The 26,568-nt window shown below is 38.7% G+C and overlaps 1 protein-coding gene and 1 pseudogene across 12 annotated transcripts; both read right to left on the minus strand.

The window, feature by feature from the left end:
• Nucleotides 1-1,924: 1,924 nt before the first annotated feature.
• LOC150039962 (uncharacterized) lies at nt 1,925-24,619 on the minus strand. 12 transcript variants are annotated; one of them, XR_016534152.1, is made up of 10 exons: nt 24,517-24,619; nt 21,981-22,116; nt 16,694-16,821; nt 14,199-14,336; nt 11,232-11,305; nt 10,758-10,872; nt 7,470-7,602; nt 5,420-5,648; nt 3,843-3,884; nt 1,925-2,275 (listed from the first exon to the last, which is right to left on the minus strand). XR_016534152.1 is itself a non-coding variant. In XM_090327502.1 (7 exons), exons 1-7 carry the CDS (start codon nt 24,601-24,603, stop codon nt 8,822-8,824), a joined length of 750 nt encoding a protein of 249 aa, XP_090183628.1. In that variant the 5' UTR covers nt 24,604-24,619; the 3' UTR covers nt 8,326-8,821. The 12 variants fall into 12 exon arrangements, 4 of the variants coding, with proteins under 4 accessions (XP_090183628.1, XP_090183627.1, XP_090183630.1 ...); XR_016534149.1 differs by lacking the exon at nt 7,470-7,602 and adding an exon at nt 9,117-9,306; XR_016534151.1 differs by lacking the exon at nt 7,470-7,602 and adding an exon at nt 9,117-9,249 and having other exon boundaries at nt 24,517-24,618.
• Nucleotides 5,888-6,698, minus strand: LOC150039963 (mitochondrial carrier homolog 2 pseudogene; annotated as a pseudogene).
• Nucleotides 24,620-26,568: the final 1,949 nt, after the last annotated feature.

Genomic DNA, 26,568 nt, shown 5'->3' on the forward strand with positions numbered 1-26,568 from the left:
TCAGCCTCTACAGGGACGGGAGCTGTGGTACAGAATGGAAACTGTGTGGCAAGAGCAGCTGTGACTCCCCAGGACAAATTTTACCCCAGGGTACCTCCTCAGCCATTTTACCACCTTACCTAACAACTGAGAATGACTTCAAACTAAACCAATGCTTCCATTAGTTACCACTAAGGGGGGGATGAACTATCTAACCCAGTCCTGGCCTCTGGCAACCTGGAGTTAAAGCACACCTCTTGCTGGTTCCTCATTGCCCCAGTTGTCTGCTTAATTGGTCAGAAGCTAGCCTCGCTGCCAATTAAGCTTTGCTGACTTTCAAAACCCAGCTCAACTTCCCTTCCTGGTTGAGAGAATCTTTTTGGAAATAGCCAGCTCTAGGCCCACTGTCTTCAATAAAAGACCTTCAAGTTTCTCTGTACATGGCACTCCTCTGTTTTGACTCATGGGGATACAAGAGGAACTGAAGAAGCCTCAAAAAAGGAGCCTGTGTGTTCCCAGAGGCTGAAGTTGTTGTCTTGTTCTTCACAGGATAGAAACAGGGATGCACTCTACACAGTGTCTGGCTGAGATCACCAGAGAGAAAGCATCAGGGAGATAGAAGGTTGGGCCTTCCAGGGAGATTTGAGCTATGATCACAGCTAGGTCTGTTTAACTCTAGGCTCTGGGGTTTGCATCAAAAACAGTATTCTGGGGACTGGTGGCTCAAGCCTGTAATTCTGGCTTCTCAGAAGGATGTGATCTGAAGATCACAGTTCAAAACAGCAAAGGGCTGCTTCCTAAAAGCAGAAATGAAACAAACCTAGACTCCCACCACCTCCAACCTCAACTACAGTTGAGAAATCAGTGGTCACTGGGCTACGATCATCAAACTCTGGGATTTATCCAATAGACTCACCAATTTACAACAATGTTAAGTGTTTATTTGGTACATAGTTGTAAATAGTTGTGGCCTACTGTATAAATAGCATATCCATCAGTACAAACCCCCAATTTTTTCTATTATCTGTATTGATATGTATAATTATTGGTAACCAGAGTTCCCCCACACACTAGAGAACAAGAACTGTTGAGTCCATCTACCCAACTGTCCCATCATAACTGCTCACCATACTCTTTCCTCAAAAGAGTAGGAGATAAATCTGAAAAGTCAAGATAAACTAAACTGAATTTGTTGGATGCTGGCGGTTCACACCTGTAATCATAGCTACTCAGGAGGCTGAGATCTAAGGATCAAGGTTCAAAGCTAGCCCAGGCAGGAAAGTCCATGAGATTCTTACTTCCTATTAAACCCATCAGAAAACTGGAAGTGGCATTGTGGTAGAGAGCTAGCCTTGAGCTGAAGAGCTCAGGGACAAAACCAGGTCCAAGCCCAGAGTTCAAGCCCCATGACCAACCAAAAAATAAATAAGCCCCCCAAAGCCCCCCAAAACTTAACTGAACTTGATAGGCTTGAAGTTTTAGTTGTTGTTTGGTTTTGTAGTTATTTGGGATTAATTAGAATTGTATTCTTGAAAACTATAGACTTAAACTATCATCTGTGCTTCCAGAGGAAAAAATGATAGTGCCAGTCCCAACTTTTTTTTTTTGCCAGTCCCAGTGCTTAAACTTAGGGCTTGGGAAAAACTGGAAGTGGTGCTGTGGCTCAAAGCAGAGAACTATCCTTGAGAGAAAAGAGCTCAGGAACCATGGCCAGGCCCAGAGTTCAAGCCCCACCAACCACCACCACCAACAAAAACAATGTTCCTCTCTTCTATTAATAACCCAACATTATCTTATCTCACTTTTCTCCACCTATTCCCAAACTTATCTACCACCTCTGACCATCTTTCTACTGAGGAGTAAGAGCAGCAATAACAAGAAGTAGAAATTAAAAGTCTTTTGTTGTGTAACCAGCATGATAATGGAAGCTTTATTGAGCGTTATTGGAATCTATCAAAACAGACATATTGTAAAACCTTTAGGAACTCTAGGCTCACTACATTGAAATTTCTGATTCTGATGTGAAAGGCCAATTTGGTTTTGCCCAGGTATCTAGAAGTTGGCCAGGTTCTTGTGCTGTACCAGGCATTCAGATCTCAGTTTGGGACATTCCTGTGTACTCATGAACACCTTCTTCTTTGCCTTTCACAGCATCCTTTGGGCAAAGAGTTTCTTTTTGTCACATTTTACATGAGGCTCTGTGATATTCCTTTGCTTTTTTCTTAAAGATTTCTGGCATCACAGCAATCTTTTACTTCTCTTGGGCATTCTTCTTGTTTCCAGGAACAAAGGAGGACTGTAGTTTAAAATATTTAAAACAGATGAATTAACTCTGAACTTTAAACCCATTTGTGTGTGCGTGTGTGTGTATCTGTGTGTGTATGAGTGTGTGAGATAGACACACACACACACATACACACACACAGAGAGAGAGAGAGAGAGAGAGAGAGAGAGAGAGAGAGAGAGAGAGAGAGAGAGAGAGAGAGAGATTCTAAAAGAGTATTGAACTCTTCCTAGATCAGGACTCATGAAATCTGATATTTCAAAGAATAAGAAAATCAAAGACTCAATCACATTAAGTGAAGTAATCCAGGCCCAAAGGAATCTACAGGCTCAATGGTTTCCCTCATTTGTAATAGTTAGTACACATCTAGGACTCTCCTAGCAGATGATTACAATAGTGTAAAACCTAGGTACCTAAAGTCATATAGGATGAGACTAAATGAAAGGATCTCTAGGATATGGAAACAAGAGCTTTATCTTGTGTGACTGTTGTTCTTAATGTACTATTTCTCTTTTCTTTTTTGCCCTTTGGTTAATCTCATATTGTTACTGTATCTGACTTCGGTGTGTGGTATATTATATATATGTTTATTTGTTTATTTGAAATAGGAAAGGGAAGAGGGAAAACAAGATGATTGGGAGGGGGTGGGGAGAGGGAAATGGAAACAAAAACACAAGAAGGGGTATCAATGTGTGAGAAGTAATGCACCTACTAACTGATGAATGTAACTGTAACCCTCTGTACATTATCCCAACAATAAAAGAATATCAAAGACTCAAAGTCAAAAGTCAAATTCCACACAGCATAATCATGCATACATGATATCCGTTAGATTCTATGGAAACATTCTATGATTTGTATACCATTAAAAATCAGCAAAAACCTACTTGCCTCCAACTATGTAAATTATTTTCCCCTACATCTTGCTTGGGTCAATGTATTCATTTTTCATACTCAATCATCATTTTCTTGAAAAATAATTATCTAATCTTTCTGCTAAGTGCTAAGGAGAATGTTCCACATTTGTGCTAAGCCTAACAATGGGGAAGTAGAAAGCTTTTGTGTGCTCCTCATTTGTGCCAGATGAGTCCAGTAAATGACTGTGTATCATGAATACCTGGAGCCTTGTTTTTTTTTAGATGAAAAACTCTGAAACAAAACAAAATAAACACTATCCAGCTAGGATATCATGAATTATATATTAAAACATGTTTGGGCATCTTTCATTTTTTTCCTTCCATAAGCCTATTTGGGCAGGAGCTGAACAGGAAGATGTGGCTGAATTTCATTTTTAACCCAGACCTGTGTGACTTCTCTGTGTGTTCAAACATCTAGAGTATCCCATCAGAGCTCTGAGCCAAGGCTCACTGATGTAAATGGCTAAACAGCTGGGTCACATGACATATTTGTCCATGTGTTCCAATAAATATTTTGCTTCTGTAATTTTTAATCTTGGTCTAGAAATATTCAAACAGTGGATAAATAGCAAAACTGTCATCAATGTACTCTCACACACTCAGCAGTGACTGGCATGTGTCACAGTTTGCACATTTCCAGGGGTGCACACACGGGGACTTACCGGGTCTGTATCATAAGGTGGGATGAAATGGTTACATGACACCTATAGATGAGAGGAGGACAGTAAGCACAGAATCTGAATAGGAGAAACAAATTGATAATTTAAGCTCGCCATCCCTAACATAGAAGTTATTTATTACTACTCACTTATCCATCAGGCATTCTAGTGATGGTATGATTGAGAATTTAAAGACAAAGAATAGAGCTCACAAGTGTGGCACAGGAAGTTGGAAATAGAGTATAGTAAAATTCACTTATTTCCTTAAAATTCAATGGAAATACATCATCACTTCCAAAAGAATGAGAATAATAAATGTTATTTAGGAAAACTTGTTCTTGTCAAGAACATTGTAATTATGAAATTTTGTAGCTGGGTGCCATAGCTCACTCCTGCAATCCTACTTACTCAGGAGGCTGAGATCTGAGGATTGCAGTTCAAAGCCACCTGGGCACTAAAGTTTGTGAGTTGTTCATTTCCAATTAACCACCAGAAAACTGGAAGTAGCACTGTGACTCAGGGATATGGCAGTAGCCTTGAGCTAAAGAGCTCAGGGACTACGCCCAGGCCTAGATATCAAGTCCCACAACTGACAACAAAAAATGTAGGTCAACAAATGACACAATTTTGTCCATGAAACAAAGTTCAGTTTTTAAGTTTACAGGTCTATAAAATTCTCTGCTGACATTGTAAGCATATGAGTTCAAGAGTGGATGGTAAGCTTGAGATGGTGCAGGACAATCAGGTCTGTGAGGTGAAATCACGCAGGTAGTAAGCATGGTCAGTGATGTGTCTAGACAGCAGTGTTCATTTCCAAAGCAATTCAGATGCAGCTTCCACAGAAAGTTAAAATGCCAATTTCCATATCCTTATGGAGGCAAGTTACACAAAACATATCTTTTCTCACTGTACCTTTGTGCTTATATTAGTACTCTTCAACAGAGTTAAAACACAGAAGCAAAACAGGTATCTGTTCATCAAGGAGCACATGCATAAATACAATATGTGGCCAAAACAGAAAATCATTCAGCTATAAAGAATGAAATAATATCATTTGCAGGAAAATAGAAGTAGAGCTTATCATGTTAAACCAAATGTACCAGACTGAGAGAATCAAATGTCACTGGTTCTCTCTATCTTGTAAATCTAGACTTTAAAGATGAATAATAGGAATGTACAAGAGGAACTTTTGGGGGAAGGGACAGCAGTGGGGAGTGAGGACATGAGAGAAGAAGGTATGGGACATGTATGAAATGCTCTTAAGTATACTATTTGATAACTATGAATGAAACCAGAACAACTGTTGAAATTATTCTGAGAGTGGAGAGCACAGGTATGGAGGATATTGGAAGCACCACTGTAAAGAACAAAGACATACCAACAACAACAAAATAACTGTAGAAATTCAGCATGAGAGCTTGAAGTTTTAAAAAATGCCCAGATCTCCAATTCTATTATGAACACTGAATGGTAGCAATATTAACTGAACACAAAGCAGTCAAACAAGTCAGGATTTCAAAAACTGAAGAACAATCATTCAAATACTGCAAGCCAGTGGAACATATTGAAATGCAACTGACCCTGCTCAGGTACTGGTCCAGGCTCTCAACTGAAGTGTATGCATTTGAGGAAGAAGTCACATGGTTTTCTCGAGGAGGGAAACTTCCCTTCAATTCTGCATCATGTGGAAAGTTTTCCATAAAAGAGCCCTCGCTGCTAGGCCTTGTGACAGGAGTATGGGCAAGAGACTGAGTGTGGGCAATCACCAAGGAAATTCCTTCAATGGCCTCCTTCATGCTGTCCACAGTCCTGTGAAGTTTGCCAAGGACAAATACCAGCATTTCGTTAGTCAATAAAGAACGCCTAAGGAATAATTTCCTTTTAGCAAATCAACTTAAAAGGTTCTAGATAATATTCCCAAGAACTAGAAAACATTCAGTCTCATCATCTATCTATATACTATGAGCGGAAACAAGCATTTGTCACTGAATTATAATTCAGTCACAACCTCTGGGACAAATAAGAGCTGAATGCAGGATCAGAAATCATTTTAAAAGCTCTTGAGCAGTTTCTTCCTTTTATCTATCTTCAATGAGGCCTGACAGGACTTGCCCCTTCTGTCTTCCACTTGCCTTCACACTGAACAAGGAAATATTTTAACCCCTTCTTCATTTCTCCTTTCAGTGCAGTAGAGAAACACCAAAGGCATTTTTTTCCATTTTCCCAAGATTAAATGACTATTTAAAAAGCATGCCACACTGTATAGAAATCAACATTCTCTCCCATAATTCTGTGCATCTGGGACTATAGAAATGTCACTGTCCCTGCCTCACATCTTCAAATTAACATTCTCAGGTCATAATAATATGAGTTCCTACAGGAGACCTTCCAGAAAAACAAGCTATTTCCTTGGCTCATATTTCCCTGTTTTTGCAGCATGTACCAGCAATCTATTATACAGTGGGGAGTAAGGAGGGGCTCCACCAGCAAGCCTGCAGTTGTTGACAGCCATAAGATTAGATACAAGCATAAAGGGACAGGTCAACATACGGCAAAGAATGCTGTGACAGCTTGGGAATCACTTTTCATTTCATTCATGGTAGAAACCCCACTGTCCAGTGCATAGGTGTTCACGAGGTAGGCCAGGGAGTTACAGAACCACAGAGAAATGATGTCACCTAGGCAGTGAGGAATGAGACCCAAAAAGAATCCCAGCAAGCCCTCTTCCCGAAAGATAGTTATTATGGAGTCACAAAGTCCACAGTATTTGGATTCTCTGCCAATGGATTGTATCATACATCTCAGAGTGATCACGTGGAGGGGATGTGTAATGAGGGTAGCAGCACAATGAGCCATCATCTCTCGAGGTGTCTCTTTGATAACTTGGTCAAAGGAACATAAGGCTTCTCTATGGAAACTTCCAGTTCCTGTGTCTACGGACCACAGTTCCAAGGGCTCCTGAACACAGTCTTGGAGTTAAGCCTGTGAACAAGCCATGCTTCCCATTGATGCTTGCAATGTGCTGAGCATAACAAGAGACCAGGAAGCTGACGTACTTGCTGCCCAAAAATATTTTGTCCTATTGTTGGAAGAAGAGGCACATAGCCCACCCAGATGAGCTACACTAAAGGCATTTTATCTCCAGCCTCCCTCAAGTGGCCACACACAAAAATGCAGCCGCTGAATTGACCAATTCCAGTCTTAGTTAGAAGACTAACCCTAGTGTCTGTCACCTTGGAGTTAATAGTATTTTTCTGCTACATTCCCATGAGAAATAATTAGGGTAGAATCTTGCAAAAAAAAAAACCAGTTGTATTCAGCATTTCTATTTATATCAAATCTGCAAAGGAATTTTACAACAACATATCTTTCTTAATTACTAACATTGAATATGTAGCAGATAATTTAAGAGAATAAATTCATCATATAAGAGAGTTAAGTGGGAAAATCCATATAAAGAAAATAATAGTACCCAGTTTTGAGTAACATTTTACAAGTTAATTTACTAACAATTATATTCCAAAGTCATAGTACTTATGTCTCATTGCCTACTAATGTCATCAACCATTTCTCTAGAGACACAGTCACTGACCTTGGATTATGTTCTGTCATTCTCAGTTTATTACTTACTTGCTGAGTTCATATTGTTGAGTCTCTCTATGGGTTATTCTCTACACAGAACTCCTTGGAATGTTGAATCTCTATTTTGTGCATCTCTTGTCCTTGTTTTAGTTGAGAAACTTGAGATTCCAACATTTTAAGCCTGCATTCAATCTGATTTTCTATTAAATTTTCTGAACCCTTTTGAACATGCCCTTGGCTCCAAATCAAATTAAAATACATATTTAAGCATTACAGCATTCGCCATGCAAAGCCCAGAACTTCATGAAAACAGCTACTGTAACAATGATTTCAATGGCTCACTTCTGTAAGCCCAGACAATCAGGAGGCTGAGTACTGAGGAGCATGCGTGGAAAGCCATCCCCAGCAGAGGAATCATCTGGCTTTGCTCATCACTTCCACTTACAAACAGTGGCCACACCTTTCCCTTGTGCGTCTGGCCACTCCTATTGAACTTGCAGCAATCTCTGACATTTGGTCCCACCCCTTCCGGTTTCCATAGCCTTTCAAGGCTAAACTCATTTCCCTCATGTACATTTCCAGCCCTTACCTATTTAAGGAGATCATTTATACTTCTATGGTATTTGTTCCTGCCATTGTACTTGTAGACAAACCTACAAAATCCTTTACATGCCGAGGTCCCTTCTGTAGATGGTGTCACATGTTGCTTGTTCATTCTAACTCATGTTGCTGTGAGCAGTGATTTTCTGGTCTCGTGTGTAGGAGGACAAACTTCCTGAAGATGCTGAATATCATTCTTTGTCTGGCTTTCACCCACAATCCCTGACTTTTTTATAGGACTTGCACCTATTCTGTTTGGTGAGCAGTTTTCTAGAGACCTATTTTTGCCATGGTCTTGTTCTAAAGCTTCTGCATTATTTGCAGGGTTGGATATCTAGAGCCTATTCTTGATTGGTTTTTCCATGTTAACACAGTGCCTGTGAAATAAATTCACCCAGAATCCCTGGCTAATGGGCTCTGACATGAGCACCTCTGGAGGAGTTAGGGATACAGCTGGATAGATCTCAGATTGAACTTTTGAATCTTAGAAGAGATCAAAGTGGCTAATAAACCTAGGCCACATATCTACTTCACATCTTTGGGAATTACCAAAAACAAATCCCTTATTATTTTTGAACATGACTAGTAGAACTACACGTTTTTTAACTTTCAATTCCTTAATACACTTCTCTAAGAACCTGATGTATCTGATGTAACCTGGCAGTCTCTTTCATGGAGGACACTTTTTTATTCTTTTTTCCTTTCTTCTTTCTTTGTTTGTTGGTCACGGGACGTGAACTCTGGGCTTGGGCGGTGTCCTTGAGCTCTTCAGCTCAAGGCTATAGCGCACTTCCAGCTTTCTAGTGGTTAGTTGGAGATAAGAATCTCACAGACTTTTGTGCCAGGGCTGGCTTTGAACCTTGATCGAGTAGCTAGGATTACATGAGTGAGCCATCAGTGCCTGGTTTGGAGAACCTTTTATCAGTGTATTTTCCTGTCCTGTGTATCAAAGTATGCCACTTAAATGGTACTAATTCATATGTTTTAGTGTTTCTTCAGCCTTCAGAGAGATCAGTCATCACAAATGTCTACGTGTATAATGGAACTGCATGCAAACAGCTACTATATCCAGAATCAGTTCCTGGAGACAACTACCTCACTACTCGCATCGAGTCCTCCCCATGCCATCTTGTGTTCTTGATCATTACAGGAGCAAGCATGGGTGACGGGAGACACTTTCTCCTGCTAAATTCTTATGTAGCTTTCAGTTCTCTCCATACATCGGCATCTTGAATGATTCAAAAATTTCTACTGAGATGAGCTGTTTAAGAAAGACCTGGAAAGTCTGATGAACCAAGTGAAATAGTTTCTTCATTTTTTAGTTTTTAATATTCAGTTTTAATTGTTATTAGAAAGGGGAAGTACAGAATGCTTGGCATTACATAAGTAAGGTAATGAGTACATTTCTTCTTGGACAATGTCACTCCTTCCCGTTCCCACCCACAAGTTGTACAACTCATTTTCAACATACAATCTACTGAGTACCACTGCTACATTTGTTCACTCTTTGTTCCCCATCTTTATGTTCTCCTTTACCCCCACAAAGACAGATAAATCAACAGACAAAAAAAGGAAACAAAAACAACAACAAAGAATAAAACCTGGGAATACTTTTTAAGCAACAATGCTTAAACAATGCTAAGTAGCTGAGATTTTAGACATGAGATTATGAACATGATTATGAGCATGCCCAGTTTGTTTTGAGATAGGGAAATGTTAATTCCCTATGCACCCACAGCCACCTACAGAAGCTGCCCTCACTTTGGCTCCCATGGGCTGAGTTCATGTAGGTATGTAGCATCATGCTCAGCTAGGTGTTCTTTTCAGATGCCAGAGAGAAAAACATTCTAGAGGGAAAGGTGTTCCCTAGGGACATACCATGCATTCTTCATGAGGAATTCAGATTACAAATGATTCCTCTGCAAAACATCACTGAAATATTAGATTATAAAGACAAACTCAGGACTCTAGTACAAGTTTGTTTTTTACTTAAATTTCTTGTAATATCAAAAACTGTATGTTGTAAATGTACTAAACTACGGGGAGGGTCAGGAGATCTGGAGGGAACAACTTGTAAGAAAATGAAGGAGAGAGTAACACTGTTCAAAAACAAATGTATTCATCACCTGATTTATGTAACTGTAACTCATCTGTACATCATCTTTACAATAAATTTATTTTTTTAATTTAAAAATACTCTCTGATACTGATATTGCACCAATTTCTAGATGGCAAAATTTAACCATTGATAAAATTAAGTGAGCATAAAAGTTTCATTTACAATGATCTAGTTTCCTTGGCATCTTATTACAAACTTCATCAACTTTTTTGAATTCAAGTGCCATCAAGTCAACACAACAGCTGTAAAGAGGATGAAGCACCAATGTGAATACAAGAAATACTGCACCAGTGGCTCATGCCTGTAATCCTAGCTACTCAGGAGGCTGAGATCTTAGGAACAAGGTTCAGAGCCAGCCCTGGCAAAAAGTCCTGTGAGACTCTTATCTTCAATTAACCAGTAAAAAAACGGAATTGGCACTATGGCTCAAAGGGTAGAGCTGTAGCTTTGAGCTGGATATGGACGGTGGCCAGGCCCAGAGTTCAAGCCCCACAACCAATGAGAAAAGAAATACGGCCATCAATAACCTTTGTCAAATTGACTTAAACATTCCTTACTCTGACAATGGAAAAAGAAGTCTTCCTCTTTAGTGTGGTAGACTTTGGGAAGAGACTCACCAAAGGAGAGCTTGCCAGTTTTGCCCTTTGTCTTTTCAGCTTTTGTTGAAGTCTTTCAATTTTCTTTGTTTTCTTTTCTATGGTAGCTTTCAATAGGAAATTTTGAAGTACAAGCCTACAAGGCAGGTTTTAAAATAATTATTTCCACGTATCCAGTTTTAAATGTTTCATATAATTTTAAACAAGGTTCTAAATAAATGATTATAGAAATTCTGAAATGCCTCAAAAGATTTTAGTAATCATACTTTTGTTTCATATAAAATGTGCAAAATTAGGATTAACTTGAGATGTTATACACATATCATGTTTCTCTTCTTGTTCTATTGTGGATCCTATAAAAGCCCCCATTCAGCCAACCATCTTTCCAACCACTGAACTACTTCCCAAACCCCTGGATATGCATTTTAGGAACTCAGAATGCAGGTTCCTTAGCTTCACACAGATGTATATAATTTATGCTGCTTCAATTTATACTTTTGCATTTCATCTTCTATTTCCTTTGCCTTTGGTACAGCTTCTGTGCATCCTTCCTCCTTTCCTTCTTGCAACTAAAAGAGATGAGAAACATTTTAGCAACATTCTGGTGCACTTTTGTACACCAACTGTTTTTGTACTGGCATGTTTCAAGCATTGTGAGACCCCTTCATCCCCATGCTGTTCTGGTCCACTTTAGGGCTCATACTGTGTACTTCGCTAAGGCAGTTTCAAGGAATTCACATGGTCCACAGAGCCTACAATTATACTGGCTAGCCTTGTACAGACATAATTATGACCCTGTTCTAGAACTTTTGTAGTTTAAACATGTTTTGAGTGTGTATTAGAACAATGGGTTTCTTTGCACATATTTTATGTTAATCATATCTTCTATTAGCTTCTCCTATTACTGTCTACATGATCCCAGTCCTCCTCCTTTAAGAGATTCTCCTTTTACTTCTTGCTCAAACATTATTTTTAAGGTTTGTTTTTTTATCAGACATTCTAATTGGCAAAATGGGGAAGTGTTTGTGGAAAACATTTATATTTGGAATTTAAAGCACTAACACATTGTATAGAATATGAAACTTTCACATATACAAATATGCAGAACTAGGCTACGCTTGGGATGGAATAGCATGTTATTCTGTAATAAATGGGCTCTGCATCTCAGAGTGTGAGTGGTAGCATGTTCATAGTTTGCACAGTGCCTGCCTCTGAACCACCCTCCTCAGCTAATTAGTATGTGTTATCATGCAAGGTAATGCCTGTGTCTTCAATTCTCCATTGGTGCCATGAAAATCAGAACAGTATAGAATTCACTGGCTTTGGAAATGTTAAGCTAGGAAACATCCAGAAAGGGCCAGTAGCACAGAGAACTGTCTGCATTTGCATATGATCACATTTTATATTCTGATAACATGCCATCCTTTTGGAAGTGGCATGTGGGTGGGAGAAGTCTTCAGGAGACCAATCCTTCTTCACAGCAGTAACAGTGACAGAAAGTGGAGAGCACAAGGTTTCAGAATCAATCTCCATGGCTAAAGCAAGTATCTACAGGTGCCATAGGCAGCAGTGGTTTTAGGCACAGGAAGCAAGAGATAGATGTCTTGTTCTCAGTGCTATTCAGGGGGTCATGATCATGCAGCAGAAAGCACAATGGCACTTCTCCATTGGACGGCAAGTAATGGAGCTGACAATCAGAGGCAGGGGAAAGCCATGCACCTGAAATGCTGAACTCTACTCTAAAGTCAAGATTCCCCTCAAAGCAATTCATTCTAAGACAGGGCTCATGACGGGCAACTTTAGCAAGCACTCAGATGCAAAGGTGCAAAGTAAAATGGGACCTAGCAGAAAATGGAGAGGCAGTCCTTTTTTTTTTTGGCAGTTCTTTCTGTAGGTGAGATGATATGGTAATATCTAGTAAAGGAAACAAGCTCTCTATTTACCACTGTGAGAAAACCATGCGCATTTATTTAAAAAGCTACCTTAGTACAGTTACAGTATAGGTACCCTATACTACCTTATGTGGTTTTGATATATAATTGCTTAAGAGTTATTGCTTAAAAACCTTGGTATGTCAATTTTTTGAGAATAAATAATTCCATTAGTAACAATTCCTTAATAATGACAACTGTTCAGTAAAAGTATGTTTTTTTGTCAGTTGTGGGACTTGAACTCTAGGCCTGGGTGTTGTCCCTGAGCTCTTTGGCTCAAGGCTACTCTCCTACCTCTGGACCTGGGCTCTGTCCCTGAGCTCTTCAGCTCAAGACTACTGCCCTACCCCTTGAACCACAGTGCTATATCCGGTTTTCTGGTGGTTAATTGGAGATAATAGTCTCATGGTCTTTAGTTCCCAGGCTGAGTTTAAACTGCGATCCTCAGATCTCAGCCTCCTGAGTAGGATTACAGGTGTGAGCCACTGAGCCCAGCTAACATAAATATTCTTTTAAAAAGAAATCCAATAGCATAATATAGATATTTTATCAACTACTTATAGATTTTACGTATGCTTAACATTTCAGGCCTTTTATTCTAGGTGTAAAATGAGAGAAAAATTAATGTGATATATTTGCAATTCAGGGGAAATTCATAAATCATTTCTTTACAAGTTATCTTGAAATACTGAACCAAATGAATATGGAGTCGGGGATGAGAATGAGGTTTTGTGGAAGGGACTCAGCTTGAGGGTTTGTTGTGACACATCACTTCCCAAAAGCTCTCTGACTGAAATAGGAGGTTATGTGAGGTAGAGGCTGGCTCTTCTCAAAGGAAGGAAATGACTTTTACAGTAGGGTTTCATCCCAGCTCCCTGTTCTCTTATCTACAAGTGAAGGAAGAAATTAACGTCCACATCCACACATCAAAACTTAGAATACAAGTGGTTGATTTCAAGAGTTTTGATACAAAAGATAAAATACCCATTTTCTTCTTGGAAAATATTTACAAATTTCTCTTTTCTCTTTGGATTTTTTTTTGAGCTTTGAACTTGGGGCCTGAGCACTGTCTCTGAGCTCTTTTGCTCTCTACACTTTGAGCCACAACTCCATTTCTAGTTTTGAGTCATTAATTAGAGATGAGTCTAATGGGGACTTTTCTGTCAGGCTGACGTTAAACTACGATCCTCAACGATCCTCAAATCTCAGTCTTCTGAGTAGCTAAGATTTCAGCCATGAGCCACTTGTGCCTGACTGTCTTTGGATTTTGGCAATAGCGGTATTTTGAACATAGCCTGTGACTTGCTGGGCAAGGGAACCCTGGATGGCTCTCCCCATGCCATTCCCCCCCAAAAACCTCTTGTTTGGCTGAGGCCACTGGGAATGTCATCCTGTCATTGTTGCACTATACCTCATGTGATGAGACCAACAATTGCATACACACATGCAATTCCATAACACACAGAGCTGGTTCTTAAAATGTGTCCATCTGCACAATCATACAATATTTGGAAATGACTAAAGGGAATACCTCAGAATTCAGTTTTTGTTGCTCCATTTGTATCTCCTTGGGCAGGCAAAGACAATTTGATGAGATTTCAGTTTCTAGTCTTCTGTCTTTTGCTAGTTTGGAAAGTTCCCTCTTGATTTCTTTTTGTTCCTCTGAAAGCTAGAAATACATTTTCTTAATTTTTTGGTGTCATACTATAACTGGGAGGAGCAGATCTTAAATTTGAAACAGTGCTTATTTTAATTCACCATTTTGTTGCTTGTAATGTGGCTCAAATTCAAAGCCTCTTGATTGCTAGGTAATTGCTCAACCATTTGAGCCACATCTCTACTTTTAAGCTATTTTGGTTTTTTTTGGGGGGGGGCACGGCTCGGGCCATGATATTCCTACTGATATTTCCTGTGTTGCTTACATTAAAGGAAAGCTTCACCAGGCCCCAGTTATTTCCTGGGATTGGGGCTTCCTGATTTTTACCAGGCTGTGATTTATTCATCTCTGCTTTCTGACTAACAGAAATTACAAGTATTAACCTGCGCATCTGACAATTTAAGGTCCTTTATCCAATATACTTTACATAGACTTTAATTTCTCCTATGACAAAATGTTGACAACAATCAAAAATAATTCTTTAATACGGTCAGAGATGAGATTCTACTGTGAAACATAATCACCTCACAAAATATTTGACTAGTGTAATTATACTTTCAAAGCTTTAACATTAAAATACCTATATTAATATTTATTCCAGTGATTAAAATCAATATGCCTTCTACTCCTTCCTTTAGAACATATACACTGAAGGAGGGAAATATAAGTCTAAGTGAAATGAACTCCAGGATATGGAAAAAAGAGATATGTCCTTGTGGTTGATGCCTTTAATGTATTATGTGAAGCTGTTCTTTACTCTGCTTTTTTATTTTTATTGTTCTATTTTTTTTCTTTTTCCCCTTATTGTTCATCACCTGTTGTTGCTGTATCTGACTTTGGTACCTGATGTATTATACATATATTTATTTATTTATTTGAATCAGGGAAGGAAAGGGGAAAAGCAAGATGCTGAGACAAAGGCCAAAGGATGAAGCAGTGTAAAAGGAATATTCACAAGAAAATACGTTGCAAATGAACTTTACAACTTGGGATGTGGTGGAGGTATGGGAAGTGGGAGAAAAACATGGGAAGAGGGAAAATGTTCAAGAGGTAATGTACTCACTACCTTACAAATCTAACCACAACCTCTCTATACATCACCCTGATAATAAAATGAAAAAGAAAGAAAGAACATAGAACACGAGGGTCTGCCACAGGAGCTCACACTAGGTATGTAAGAGGTAGACTTTGGAAGGAGGTGTAGGAGGGAATGTGATGAGTCTCCCTTATCACCCAGCAAGCCAGGCATGTTGGAATGTACTCGAGATCCCAGTACATGATAGGCAAGGATAAGAAGGACCATAGTCTGTGGCCATCTCTGTGCAAAATGGATACCAAGAGAAAAGCAACTAAATCACATAAAGGACTGGCAGCTAGGCACCGGTGGATCGTCCTGCAATCTTAGCAATTCATGTACATGAAACCTGAAGATTATAGTTCAAAGCCAGCCATAGCATAGAAGTCTGTGAGATATTTCTCTCCAATTACACACACACACACACACACACACACACACACACACACACACACACCTCACCAGAGATGGAGCTGTGGCTCAGTGATAAAGTGCTAGATTTGAGCAAAAAGATCAGGGACAGTGAATAGGCTTTGAGTTCAAGCCTCAGGACAATCACGCAAAAAAACAAAAGAAAGGATTGGTAATGTGACTGAAGCAGTGGAGTACTTGTCCAACAAATTCGAACTCTAAATTCAATTTCAGTTGCTCAAAAAAAGAGGGGAGGGGCCAGGAGTTTGGCCTAGTGGTAGAGTGGTTGCCTAGCATCCACAAAGACCTAGGTTCGATTCCTCGGTACCACATACATAGAAGAAAGCCAGAAGTAGTGCAAAAAAAAAAAAAAAAAAAGAAGGGAAAAGGAAGGGAAGAAGAAGAAAAAAGAAAGGAGGGAAAGTAAGGACAGGGGAGCAGAGGATGAAAAAGGAAAGAAAGAAAAAAAGAAAGAAGGAAAGAAGGAAGGAAAGAAGGAAGGGATAATATATACTAAACATATGTTAGATGTTAAGAATTAGTCCCAATTATTTGTTTTAAATATCATTATTTCTAGAAGGAGACACACTGTGTCCTGCCTAAGTGAAACAATAACAAATCACATACAGAGCTTTGGTCAAACACAGGCCAGGCATACAAAGGTGGACCCACAGGATAGCAAGTCTACTGATGAAGCAGGTGTGTTAAGTGTGTGGAAGTGCATCCTTCTGATGGTTTTGCAGTGATGAAATTGCCTAATTATGCAGTTCCTTGTGCAGGTGCCTGCTGAATATACTAAATCAAAGGGATACAAAAAATAATATTGGCAATGAAATAAATGAAATAAACATAGCAATTGGATGTCTGTAGCAGATTTATTTACCTGAATCAAGGCATTTCGTAAAGTCTCTAATTCCATATCACATGCACAAGGTTGCTGATTGCCTTCTTTATTATCTTGTCTTTCCTTGTTTTGTTCAGATGAGCAATGTGCATTTGTCTTCTTGTCATCTAGTCTTAAGACATGAATACAGTTGTAAAATTTCTTTTGTTAGAAAATGTAAAGCTCATTGGCCGATATCTCTTCACATGTTACCATAATAAAACTTTTATGATCCCTTCCTTTCTAGCCTTATGTAGTATGTCACTTAAATCTCTTCCAAAAGCTACCACAGTAGAAAAGGAACAATTAAAGATAATTCTGTTACTTAGGAAGCTACTTTTACTAGCATAAAATATGAAAATGAAACTCTAATATTTTTCATAAGAGATGAAAGTCATTTTTATATAATCCTACTGTTCTCTCAACTAAACTAGGTAACACAACGTAGCTAATAAGTTTGAAGGTTAATGTGCACAAATGTGCATACATTTTCTACAAAAAAGTTTTATCTTTATACAATCTTTCCAATGATTCAAAGAATGACTTGCAGTGTAAGGTAGCCCCTTAAGATATTTTCACACAACATGTATCTACCCAGTACCAGTACCCCAAGCCAAGCTAAGTTTTCTAATATCTGCAACCACACTTCCATGTTTCCTTTATGTAACAGTGTCACTGATTAATATCAGTATGAATACTAGGAACAACTTAAATGATAAACTTAAATAATACAATAGTTACTAAAATAAAACAGTAACTTTTCTAGCATAGATTAATTTTTAGATATGCATATATAATAGGGATAGTAGATAAAATAATTAAAGAATTCCTTTTTTTGCCAGTCCTGGGGCTTGAACTCAGGGCCTGGGCACTGTCCTTGGGCTTTTTCCTCAAGGCTAGCCCTCTACCTCTCAAGCAACAGCACCACTTCTGGTTTTTCTATATATATGGCACCGAGGAATCAAACCTAGGGCTTCCTGCATGCTAGCCAAGTACTCTACCACTAAGTCACACTCCCGCCCACCCCAAAGAACTACTTTCTAATCAACTTTTTCTTTCATTGTTGTTGAGTGAGAATAAGTGACTGCTCCTGTCAGCCTCAGAGAAACAGAAGAATCTAACACAGCTGAAGCACTGGATTTAATCCCCAGAACCAGCTGTAGAAAAATAAATATATAATTTTTAAAAACATTATACTGAGTAGAAATGACAATTGTATATTGTAAGGCATTGTGAAAGAATAGAAACATTCTATGAGTATTTTTGAAATATTGATCAAAGTCTTCATCTACTCATATTTTACACAGGTAGACATATTTGCTACACATAACATTTATTGAAAGTAAATAATTAGAAATATATAAAATTACTTATATGAAGAATATTCTTCATCAGCATCAGTTTTAATTAAAAAAATTAAGGTTCAAAAAGAGTTTGCAGCCTGGGAGTGTGGCCTAGAGGTAGAGTATGGAAGTGGCCTAGCATGGAAGAAATCTTGGGTTTGATTTCACAGTTCCAAATGCACAGAAAAAATGTTGGAAGTGGTGCTGAGTGCTAGCCTTGAGAAAGTTCAGTGACAATGTCCAGGCCGAATTCAAGCTACAGGACTGGAAAAAAAGTTTTTGCAATATACTGAGATGTCTGTTCTACTTTGCTTACATCACTAAAATTGAGGTTCAGGAAATATTCCTGGAGCAGGGAGTTTGGCCTAGTGGTAGAGTGCTTGCCTAGCATGCATGAACACCTGGGTTTGATTCCTCAGTGCCATATACATAGAAAAGCCAGAAGTGGTACTGTCGCTTGAGAGGTAGAGGGTAGCCTTGAGGAAAAAGCCCAAGGACAGTGTCCAGGCTCTGAATTCAAGCCCCAGGACTGGCAATAAAAATATTCCTTTAATTACTTCATGTATCAATGGTAAATAACTCATCAAAAAATATCAAGCACCACAAAACAAAACCCTGAAGAAAGTGAGAGGGAAGTCAGTCACAGCAAAAGTTCTTTTCTGTATGTATTTAAATGGAGCTCAAATGTTTCCACACAACTAGATACATACCTCCAATGACAAAATTCTCTTTCCTGTTCTTCTTCACACTGTAACTGTGATAATACTTTGCTTTCTGCTCGCTCCTTTTCCTGGCATTTCAATACATTTTCCAAACATATTCTTATATGTATTTTACGCTATCTTTTTTTAAGTTGTGAAGATATTTTATATGAGTGAATTGCATCCTGGGTCTGAAATAGCTGACCTGAAAGAAAACAGAAAAAATTCTTTGGGCACATAACGGACCAGATGTACCCATAATCTCTCATTCTCACTCTGGACACTCTACCCCATATGAAACCACTGTACAAAGCTCTGCAGGTTACATCCCTGTTCTGGGTTAGCTTAGAGCCTAGGGCAGTGGAAAGGCAGAAAAATGACCACTGTCGATTAACTAGATGCATTTTCTCCTTGTTCTAGGAATTTATTAGGCACAGGAGTACTTTCCAGAAGAAAATAGCTACCCTGATAATTAAACACTAAAAAGGAGACAGGAAGAGAGACTATGAGCTGATATTTATCCAATCTACAATAGTTATTGATGCTTCATGGCAGTCTGTTTCTACCTAAGATGGAGTAAACTGTGTTGAGCTATGCTTCTGCCTGAAGGCAATTCAAAAATATTCAAGCAAACCACTAAAGCACTTTGAAGACAACACATTTGAGAGAATGGAGTCAGTGAATGCACTGCTAAACTATTGTAGAGGGGTGTCCTTGAGAGACAGTGAAGAAAATATTCCCAGTGCCCAGGCCCTTCTGTGAGAGGGGTACAGACCAAGGCACAGAAAGAAGAGAGCTAGGTGGTGCATACTCCAGGTTCCCAAGATGCAGTGGTGAGGAAAACAGGCTGATGGAAGCGAGGAGGATGAGTGTCACGTGAGAGCGCACTGGAGAGTTCAGAGAGGAACAAGGGGAATTCAGGAGAGCTACACAGGACCCCCTTGCATATGTAGCAGAGCAGTGGATCACGTGTGTTCAGAAAGGGGCCTGGCATTGAGGAATAAAACACATGAAGAGATGACAGGAAACTACCTATTGTTCACACACTGCCAGGAACTGATGTCTTTATAGAACAGAGGACATCAGAAAGGCCTTGCTTCAACAGGGCAGAATTAACCCTCAATAAATCTTGTCCTGAAATATCTTAACAATTTATGAAACCAAGACAGAAAGAACCAACTTTATCTGAAAGTGACTTGCTTCCAAAAATAGGGCTCAAGAAATCAAGTTGTACATTACAGAAATCATACAGAAGGTTGATGAGCATAACTAATCATGTATTAACCACTGTGATTACTCTGTAGTTTTTTCAGTAGTCCCAACTGATACATTTTATTCTGCACTTGGGAGAACTTAATAAAAGAAAGAAATCATATGCTGATAGATCTGGATGCTGTAGCTCAACCCTATAATCCTAGATACTCAGGAGGCTCACAGGATCAGGGTGGGCAAGTAAATAAATACAGGAGGCCCTTATCTTCAGTTAGTTAGCAAACCCCCAGAGGGTTGAGCCTAGACTCGAGTGGTACAGAACCAACCAAAAGCAAAATGCCAAGCATTTGAACCTCAGACTTCCAGACTTTCTGCACATGTGCATACACACGTGTACACACACACACACACACACACACACACACACACACACACAGTGATCATATTAAGAGCTTAAAAAATAAAGCCAAAAATGTATCCTCTCGAAAATGAAAGCTGTTAGAGTAACGGTGATCTGAACTCTTCAGGATGAGCTGTGGAAAGACAATTCACCAGAGATGATACACAAATAGAATTGGCCCTGGCAGGATAGCAACCATCAGCATGCGTCTGTGATGCAATGAAAGGACTTGGATATGCAGCAGGGCAGGGACCAGCTAAAATGCTAAAACTCACAACCAATGTCACATTACAATGTACTTGTAAAAACAGAGAAAAGGAAACCAGTAATGTTGATGTTAATAGCTAATGGCAATGAGAATTTACATAACTTTTGGAAATTTCCTTACTTTTATCTTTTCTTTCTGCCACTCACCTCCTCCCCACTTGTTTTGACACAGGGCCTCACTATGTAGTTCCAGCTGGTCTGAAACTTTAAATCCAGTCTTAGCCAGAGATGCACTGGGATTACAAATACATGTTGCCGGGGCCAGGAGTTTGGCCTAGTGGTAGAGTGTTTGCCTTGCATGCATGAAGACCCAGGTTCAATTCCTTGGTACCACATACATAGAAAAAAGCTGGAAGTGGTGCTGAGGCTCAAGTGGTAGAGCTCTAGCCTTGAGAAAGTCCAAGGACAGTGCTCAGGCCCTGAGCTCAAGCCCAGGACTGGCCAAAAAACAAAACAAAACAAATACATGTCACCCTGCCTGGCTTTTGGAAAGCTCCCAATAAAGTCACATAAAGGAACATGAAGAGATTTTGTGAGTGATGTTTATTCGCTCCTTTAGTGGCCATGAATAAACATATATGGAATACAATAGTGAAAAAATAAACTGTAAATTTCATATCATGTGTAGTTCATCAGGCATCAGTAACACCTAAAAAATCAAAAGAAAACTAAATGCTCTACTGCAAGAATACTCCTGTATGGATATGGGAAGGTACATGAGAAATCTAGAGAAATCTGTAGCAATGAGAAACAGTAGCTGGCTTTTGAACCAAGGCTTGAAAAGATCTGGTAGGCACTAAATATGGGATTAGCATTTACAGAGCTGACTAGGGTCTCCTAAGTTGGGGTGAAAGTGAAAGGTACCTAAAGTTCCTGTAGTATTGTAGGTGTGACCCTCTGTGAGAATGGGAGAGCATAGAGGAGAAGAACAGTAAAAAGACACAGGAGGGATTTTCCACTGAGAGCGATGCAGTGGGAATCATCTCTCTATGGCAAAGTGTGTAGCCCTCATTCTACTTTAACCTGAGGCATATTTGTGACACTAATGCAATAATAACACATTGGTATTGTATAACAGTGATAAGCAGTGCTAGTGTAAGTAATCTAAAAGACCTTAGAAGCCAGGTGCCGGTGACTCACAACAACTGTATTCTAAGCTATCTGAGTTCTGAGGATTTTGGTTAAAGGCCAGTCAAGGCAGGAAGTTCCATAATGGTCTCATCTCAGAAAAAGAGTAATGGGGCTGGGGCTCAAGTAGTAGAGTCCTAGCCTTGAGCAAAAGAAGCTCAGAGACAGTACCCAAGCTGGGGTTCAAGTCCCAGGACTGGTTAAAAAAGGACCTTACAGGTATTCAGTGGCCCTACCTTCACCTTCCATTCTGTGTTGTTTACTTTGCATGGAGAAATGCTCATAATGAGGCAATGCAGACTCTTCTGGGACTGATTCAGACGACTTAGAGAAGACATTAGTGCCACCTGTTCCATTGATTTGGTCTGTGGTCTATAAAGTAAGTAATAGTATTTCAAAATGTGTATGTGTTTCTGAAAATACTTCTAATGCCATATATCGAATATACAAATATGGTAATTATTCATCTTTTTATATTTGCACTAAAGATCCTTCTGAAATGAACTCATTTCATGTAAGGTTAGAGGAAAAATCAAGAATCAAATATATAAGATAAAGATAAAAAGATACTATTTTAAGTATGAATACTAGCTATGATTTAATTACTTTTTCAATATTAAGGGTAAATGCTACCGTTCATTAAAAAGGACCCTGTTATTTGCAGTGGCTATTTCTTTCTGATTTGCATGTGAAACAACTGTTGTTGCTGCTGTGGTTGTCGTCAGGTCATTGATCATGTCATTCAAGCCTGTGACTATAGAAAAACCCAGCAGATGCACAGAACTATGGCTGGTGGGAGTATTTCAGCAAGCAACTAACTCAAGAACATAGACAGCAATCGTGCATATCCCATGAGCTTTGGAGGATAGGGTATCAAATACATAATTTTAAAAGTACTACTATTTTCACTGGGATAGAATTAAATATAAAAACACTTTCCAGGAGAAGAATAGCTTACATCTCAAAAGATGATATTTGTATAATAAAGAGAGATCCTAATACTGAATTAAGCAAAAGAAAAGGTAATGTCGGCTGGGCTCTAATGGCTCACAACTGTAATCCTAACTACTCAGGAGGCTGAGGTCAAAGAATCGCAGTTTGAAATAGCTTAGGCAGCAAAGTCTGTGAGACTCTTTCTCCAATGAACCACTAAAAATCCAGAAATAGAGCCTGGCTCAAGTGGGAGACTGCTAGTCTGGAGCAAAAAAAATACCCTCAGGGCAGGGGCCCTGAGATCACAACTCAGGATTAATATCAAAAGAAAAAAGAAGAGTATTGTCCTAGATACACAAAGACAGAAGTACAGAACCTATATATTAAGGAAAAGCTTTCAGTGAGAAGAAAGCAGTAAATCACAGAGAGCTCAATGGAAATTTTGTTCTTTACATTACATTTAAATACTGAAAGTTTTATCACAATATACAACTCTTCCCTAGGAGGAAAAGTTATAATAAGTTTTAAGAATGAAAGCAATAGGACAGTTTTTGTTTCTTTGGTTTTCAGATTCAGCTGGTTCCAACCTTTACACTGAGGGCCCCTCTTACTCTTGTTCAGCTTTCTAGACCACTCAGGGACTCTACCCCATGAGGTACACTGCCTGCCTCCTTTTTGGCTACTTATTGTTGACCAGGAGTCTCCCAGACTGTTGTGGGGGTTGGCTTTGAACCTGGACCTTCCAATTCCCAGCCTCTGCATCTGGTAAGAAGCTATTTCTTAAATGTGAAAAATGTGTCTTGTCTTTCTGCCATCATTCCTTTCTTATTCATTGTAACAATGTAGATGCCAGGATAATGAGTATCTCACTATCAACTGCTCAATATATGACTGTAAGGATAAAATGATGAACCTAGGCATTCTCTGCTCTGTCTCCCTGGATAATGTATCCTAGATATTCATTTGTCTGATACAATGTCATATTAGGGAACCCATTGTCTGAATATAGAATTTTCTTCCTAATGGCTTCCATTTCTGCAAGCAAGAAAATGAAATCCTTTTTAACATCTTCACTGGAAGGGATTCTAGAGATGAAAATTCTTTGCTGACAGATTCCTTCTCTCATGTAAATATTCATCCTGTTTGTTTCCTGTCTATCTCTCCAAAGGTAATTATTCCGAAAAGGTAATGGATTCAGTGTCTAACACATAACAATTTTTAATGTGCTATAAAAAAACCAAGCCCTAAGTTCCTGTAGGATGCATTGGCTAATGGTTTTCTTCAACTTGGTAATCTCTACGTCATTCATATGTGTATAATCATGGCAGATTACCCAATATCAACATATGCTAAGTTATCATTAAATCCATCTATAAATTTTTAGTTATATTTTCTGATTCCATTCATTAAAGTAAAAAATTCTGGGCCGGGAGTTTGTCCTAGTGGTAGAGTGCTTGCCTAGCATGCACAAAGACCGGGGTTCGATTCCTCCGTACCACATATATAGAGAAAAGGCCAGAAGTGGTGCTGAGGCTAAAGTGGTAGAGCTCTAGCCTTGAGAAAGTCCAAGGACAGTGCTCAGGCCCTGAGCTCAAGCCCAGGACTGGCAAAAAAAATTTGTTTGTGTTGTAATATTATAAACCCTTCCTTGGTAGTCATCTCCTTCAGATGCAATAATGTCTCAATATTCATACTTAGTAAAATAATTATAGAGCACTTGTTATTTTGAACTATTGATTGTTTAGAGTAGTCTGTGAGGTAAATAAATTCCTTTGGTTATATTATTGAATAAATAAAATACACTTGTAGGAGAAGATACAATGTAAATGATGAACATACCAAAGGCTGTTTATGTTCCCTGCCCTCACAACTCTCTTGCTCTTCTGCTGCAATAGACTGAGAGTCATGGCCTGCTGAGAAAACCATATTTTTCACCAGTCATCTACTGAAGTCAGATAAATGATAGTAAAAGAAAGAAGTCTATTCTTAAATTAGACATAACAAAAGTTTATCCTCAAGTGTTCAAAGTAACCCTGAGCAAAATACTTTTATTTCTCCCTTCAGGAATTACTTTAATGACCCAGATTTTCATCAATTGAATATATACTGAATATCATCTGAGAGGAAGACATGGAAACATTTCTGTGATTAATTTATTTGATACAAGTGAACCAACACATAAAGGCTAAAAATAAAATGTAAAAAAAATAATAAAAAAGAGCAAATTCAAAGTGCATATTCTTTTATTTTTATTTTTATTTTATTGTCAGGGTAATGTATAGGGGATTATAGTTATACTTGTCAGGTAATGGGTACATTACTTCTTGCACATTGATAACCCTTCTCATGTTTGTCCCGTTTCTCACCACGCACCCCTCCCAAATATACAAATAAATGTATATATAAAATACCAGGTAACAAAGCCAGATACAGTAACTACATGAGATTAACCAGAAGGGGAAAAAAGAAAAAAGAAATAACTGTACATTAAGAACCACAATCACCCTATTCTTATCTGCCTCATTTAAGTAACCTATCAGCAGCTCATTCCAATTGTTTTCACCTCAACAGCAAGTGTTTTCAAGAACTATCTCTTCTCTTATTTGGCAATCAGTTTTCCTCTTTTGTGACTTAATCTACTATTTGTAACATTCATTAAAGATGCCTTTTTTCCCTCCTTGCCCAGATCGGGCATTCTTTGAAGTGAAGTTTACTTCTTTATCAAATTTGCACTGCATCTAAAACTTTCAGAATGAACAATATTTCCTTAGATGGTTTTCACTTCCCTAGTGGCAAGGTGGTTCCTACTGTGTCACTTTCTCTGACAAGACCAGGGAGGAACGGCCTTGTGACCATGCACCTTTAGGATTGTGTTTCAGATCAGACTCTCCATTAATAATAGCTCTCGCAACTTTAAGCTTCATTTCTGAGAGAGTGATTTATTATATTTCTTAAAAAAGATGCTGTTCTAGAAAGTGAATTGATATTTTCTCATAATTGTTCACTGTGACTTTCCTTTTCCAACAAAGTTCTTCATCTGCTCATTGCCATTTCTATATCCATACCTTATTTTCCTAAATCTTGTCTAAGTGAGCTTATCACTTCTTCTCCCCTGTAAGTGATCCCATGACATTCCTATTGTATCAGAACACATTAAATTGAACCTCATTATGGAATCCAATTCTGTGGCATACTCTAATGAACCTATTCAAAGAACTTGATGATAAAAAATTGGTCAATTTACAAAGTGACTTTTGGCCTATAAGGAAAAAGGGGGACCAGGAGTTTGACCTAGTGGTAGAGTGCTTGCCTAGCATGCACAAAGACCCAGGTTTGATTCCTTGTTGCCACATACATAGGAAAATCCAGAAGTGGTGCTGTGGCTCAAATAGTAGAGCTCTAGCCTTGACAAAGCCCAATGACAGCGCTCAGGCCCTGAGCTCAAGTCCCAGTACGGGCAAAAAAAAAAATGAAGTATGCCATTGTAATTGTTCCTTGGATCCACCTTTTAAATTTACCTTTGTTAGCTATCAATTTTATTGATTATGAAACATGGCAGCCAATATGTTACAAAGAAAATTTGTCAAATAAATTTTTAGAATTAAATTGGACTTCTTATCTAGAACTTGTGCCTTTACTGGACTTTGTATTGTTAGATCTGCAGCCTCAGAGGATTGAGCAGCACCCTTCTTTAAAAGAACAAAGCAAGGAGTCTGCAGAATAATGGGATGAACAGTAAGCTGTGGGAAGATGTGGGAATCACATTCTGACGAGATGCTTGAACTTCCTCTTTTAGAAGGAGTGGAACAGGAAAATGTGAGAAGTATATATGTGAAACAAAAGCACATGAATACAGGGGCTCATATATGCCCTCTATATCCAGTATATCTT

This window comes from Megascapheus bottae, unplaced genomic scaffold, assembly GCF_031878675.1.
Source record: "Megascapheus bottae isolate mThoBot1 unplaced genomic scaffold, mThoBot2.hap1 HAP1_SCAFFOLD_43, whole genome shotgun sequence".
Lineage (NCBI taxonomy): Eukaryota > Metazoa > Chordata > Mammalia > Rodentia > Geomyidae > Megascapheus > Megascapheus bottae.

What these genes read in the sequence shown, in the direction of transcription:
- LOC150039962 (XM_090327501.1), bottom strand. Translation starts at nt 24,603, where the DNA reads ATGGTTTTCTCAGCAGGCCATGACTCTCAGTCTATTGCAGCAGAAGAG. An exon ending in GGGAACATAAACAGCCTTTG is followed by an intron (nt 22,117 to 24,516) that starts GTATGTTCATCA and finishes CTTACTTTATAG; the next exon opens with ACCACAGACCAAATCAATGG. An exon ending in TACGAAATGCCTTGATTCAG is followed by an intron (nt 14,337 to 16,693) that starts GTAAATAAATCT and finishes ATGTATTTCTAG; the next exon opens with CTTTCAGAGGAACAAAAAGA.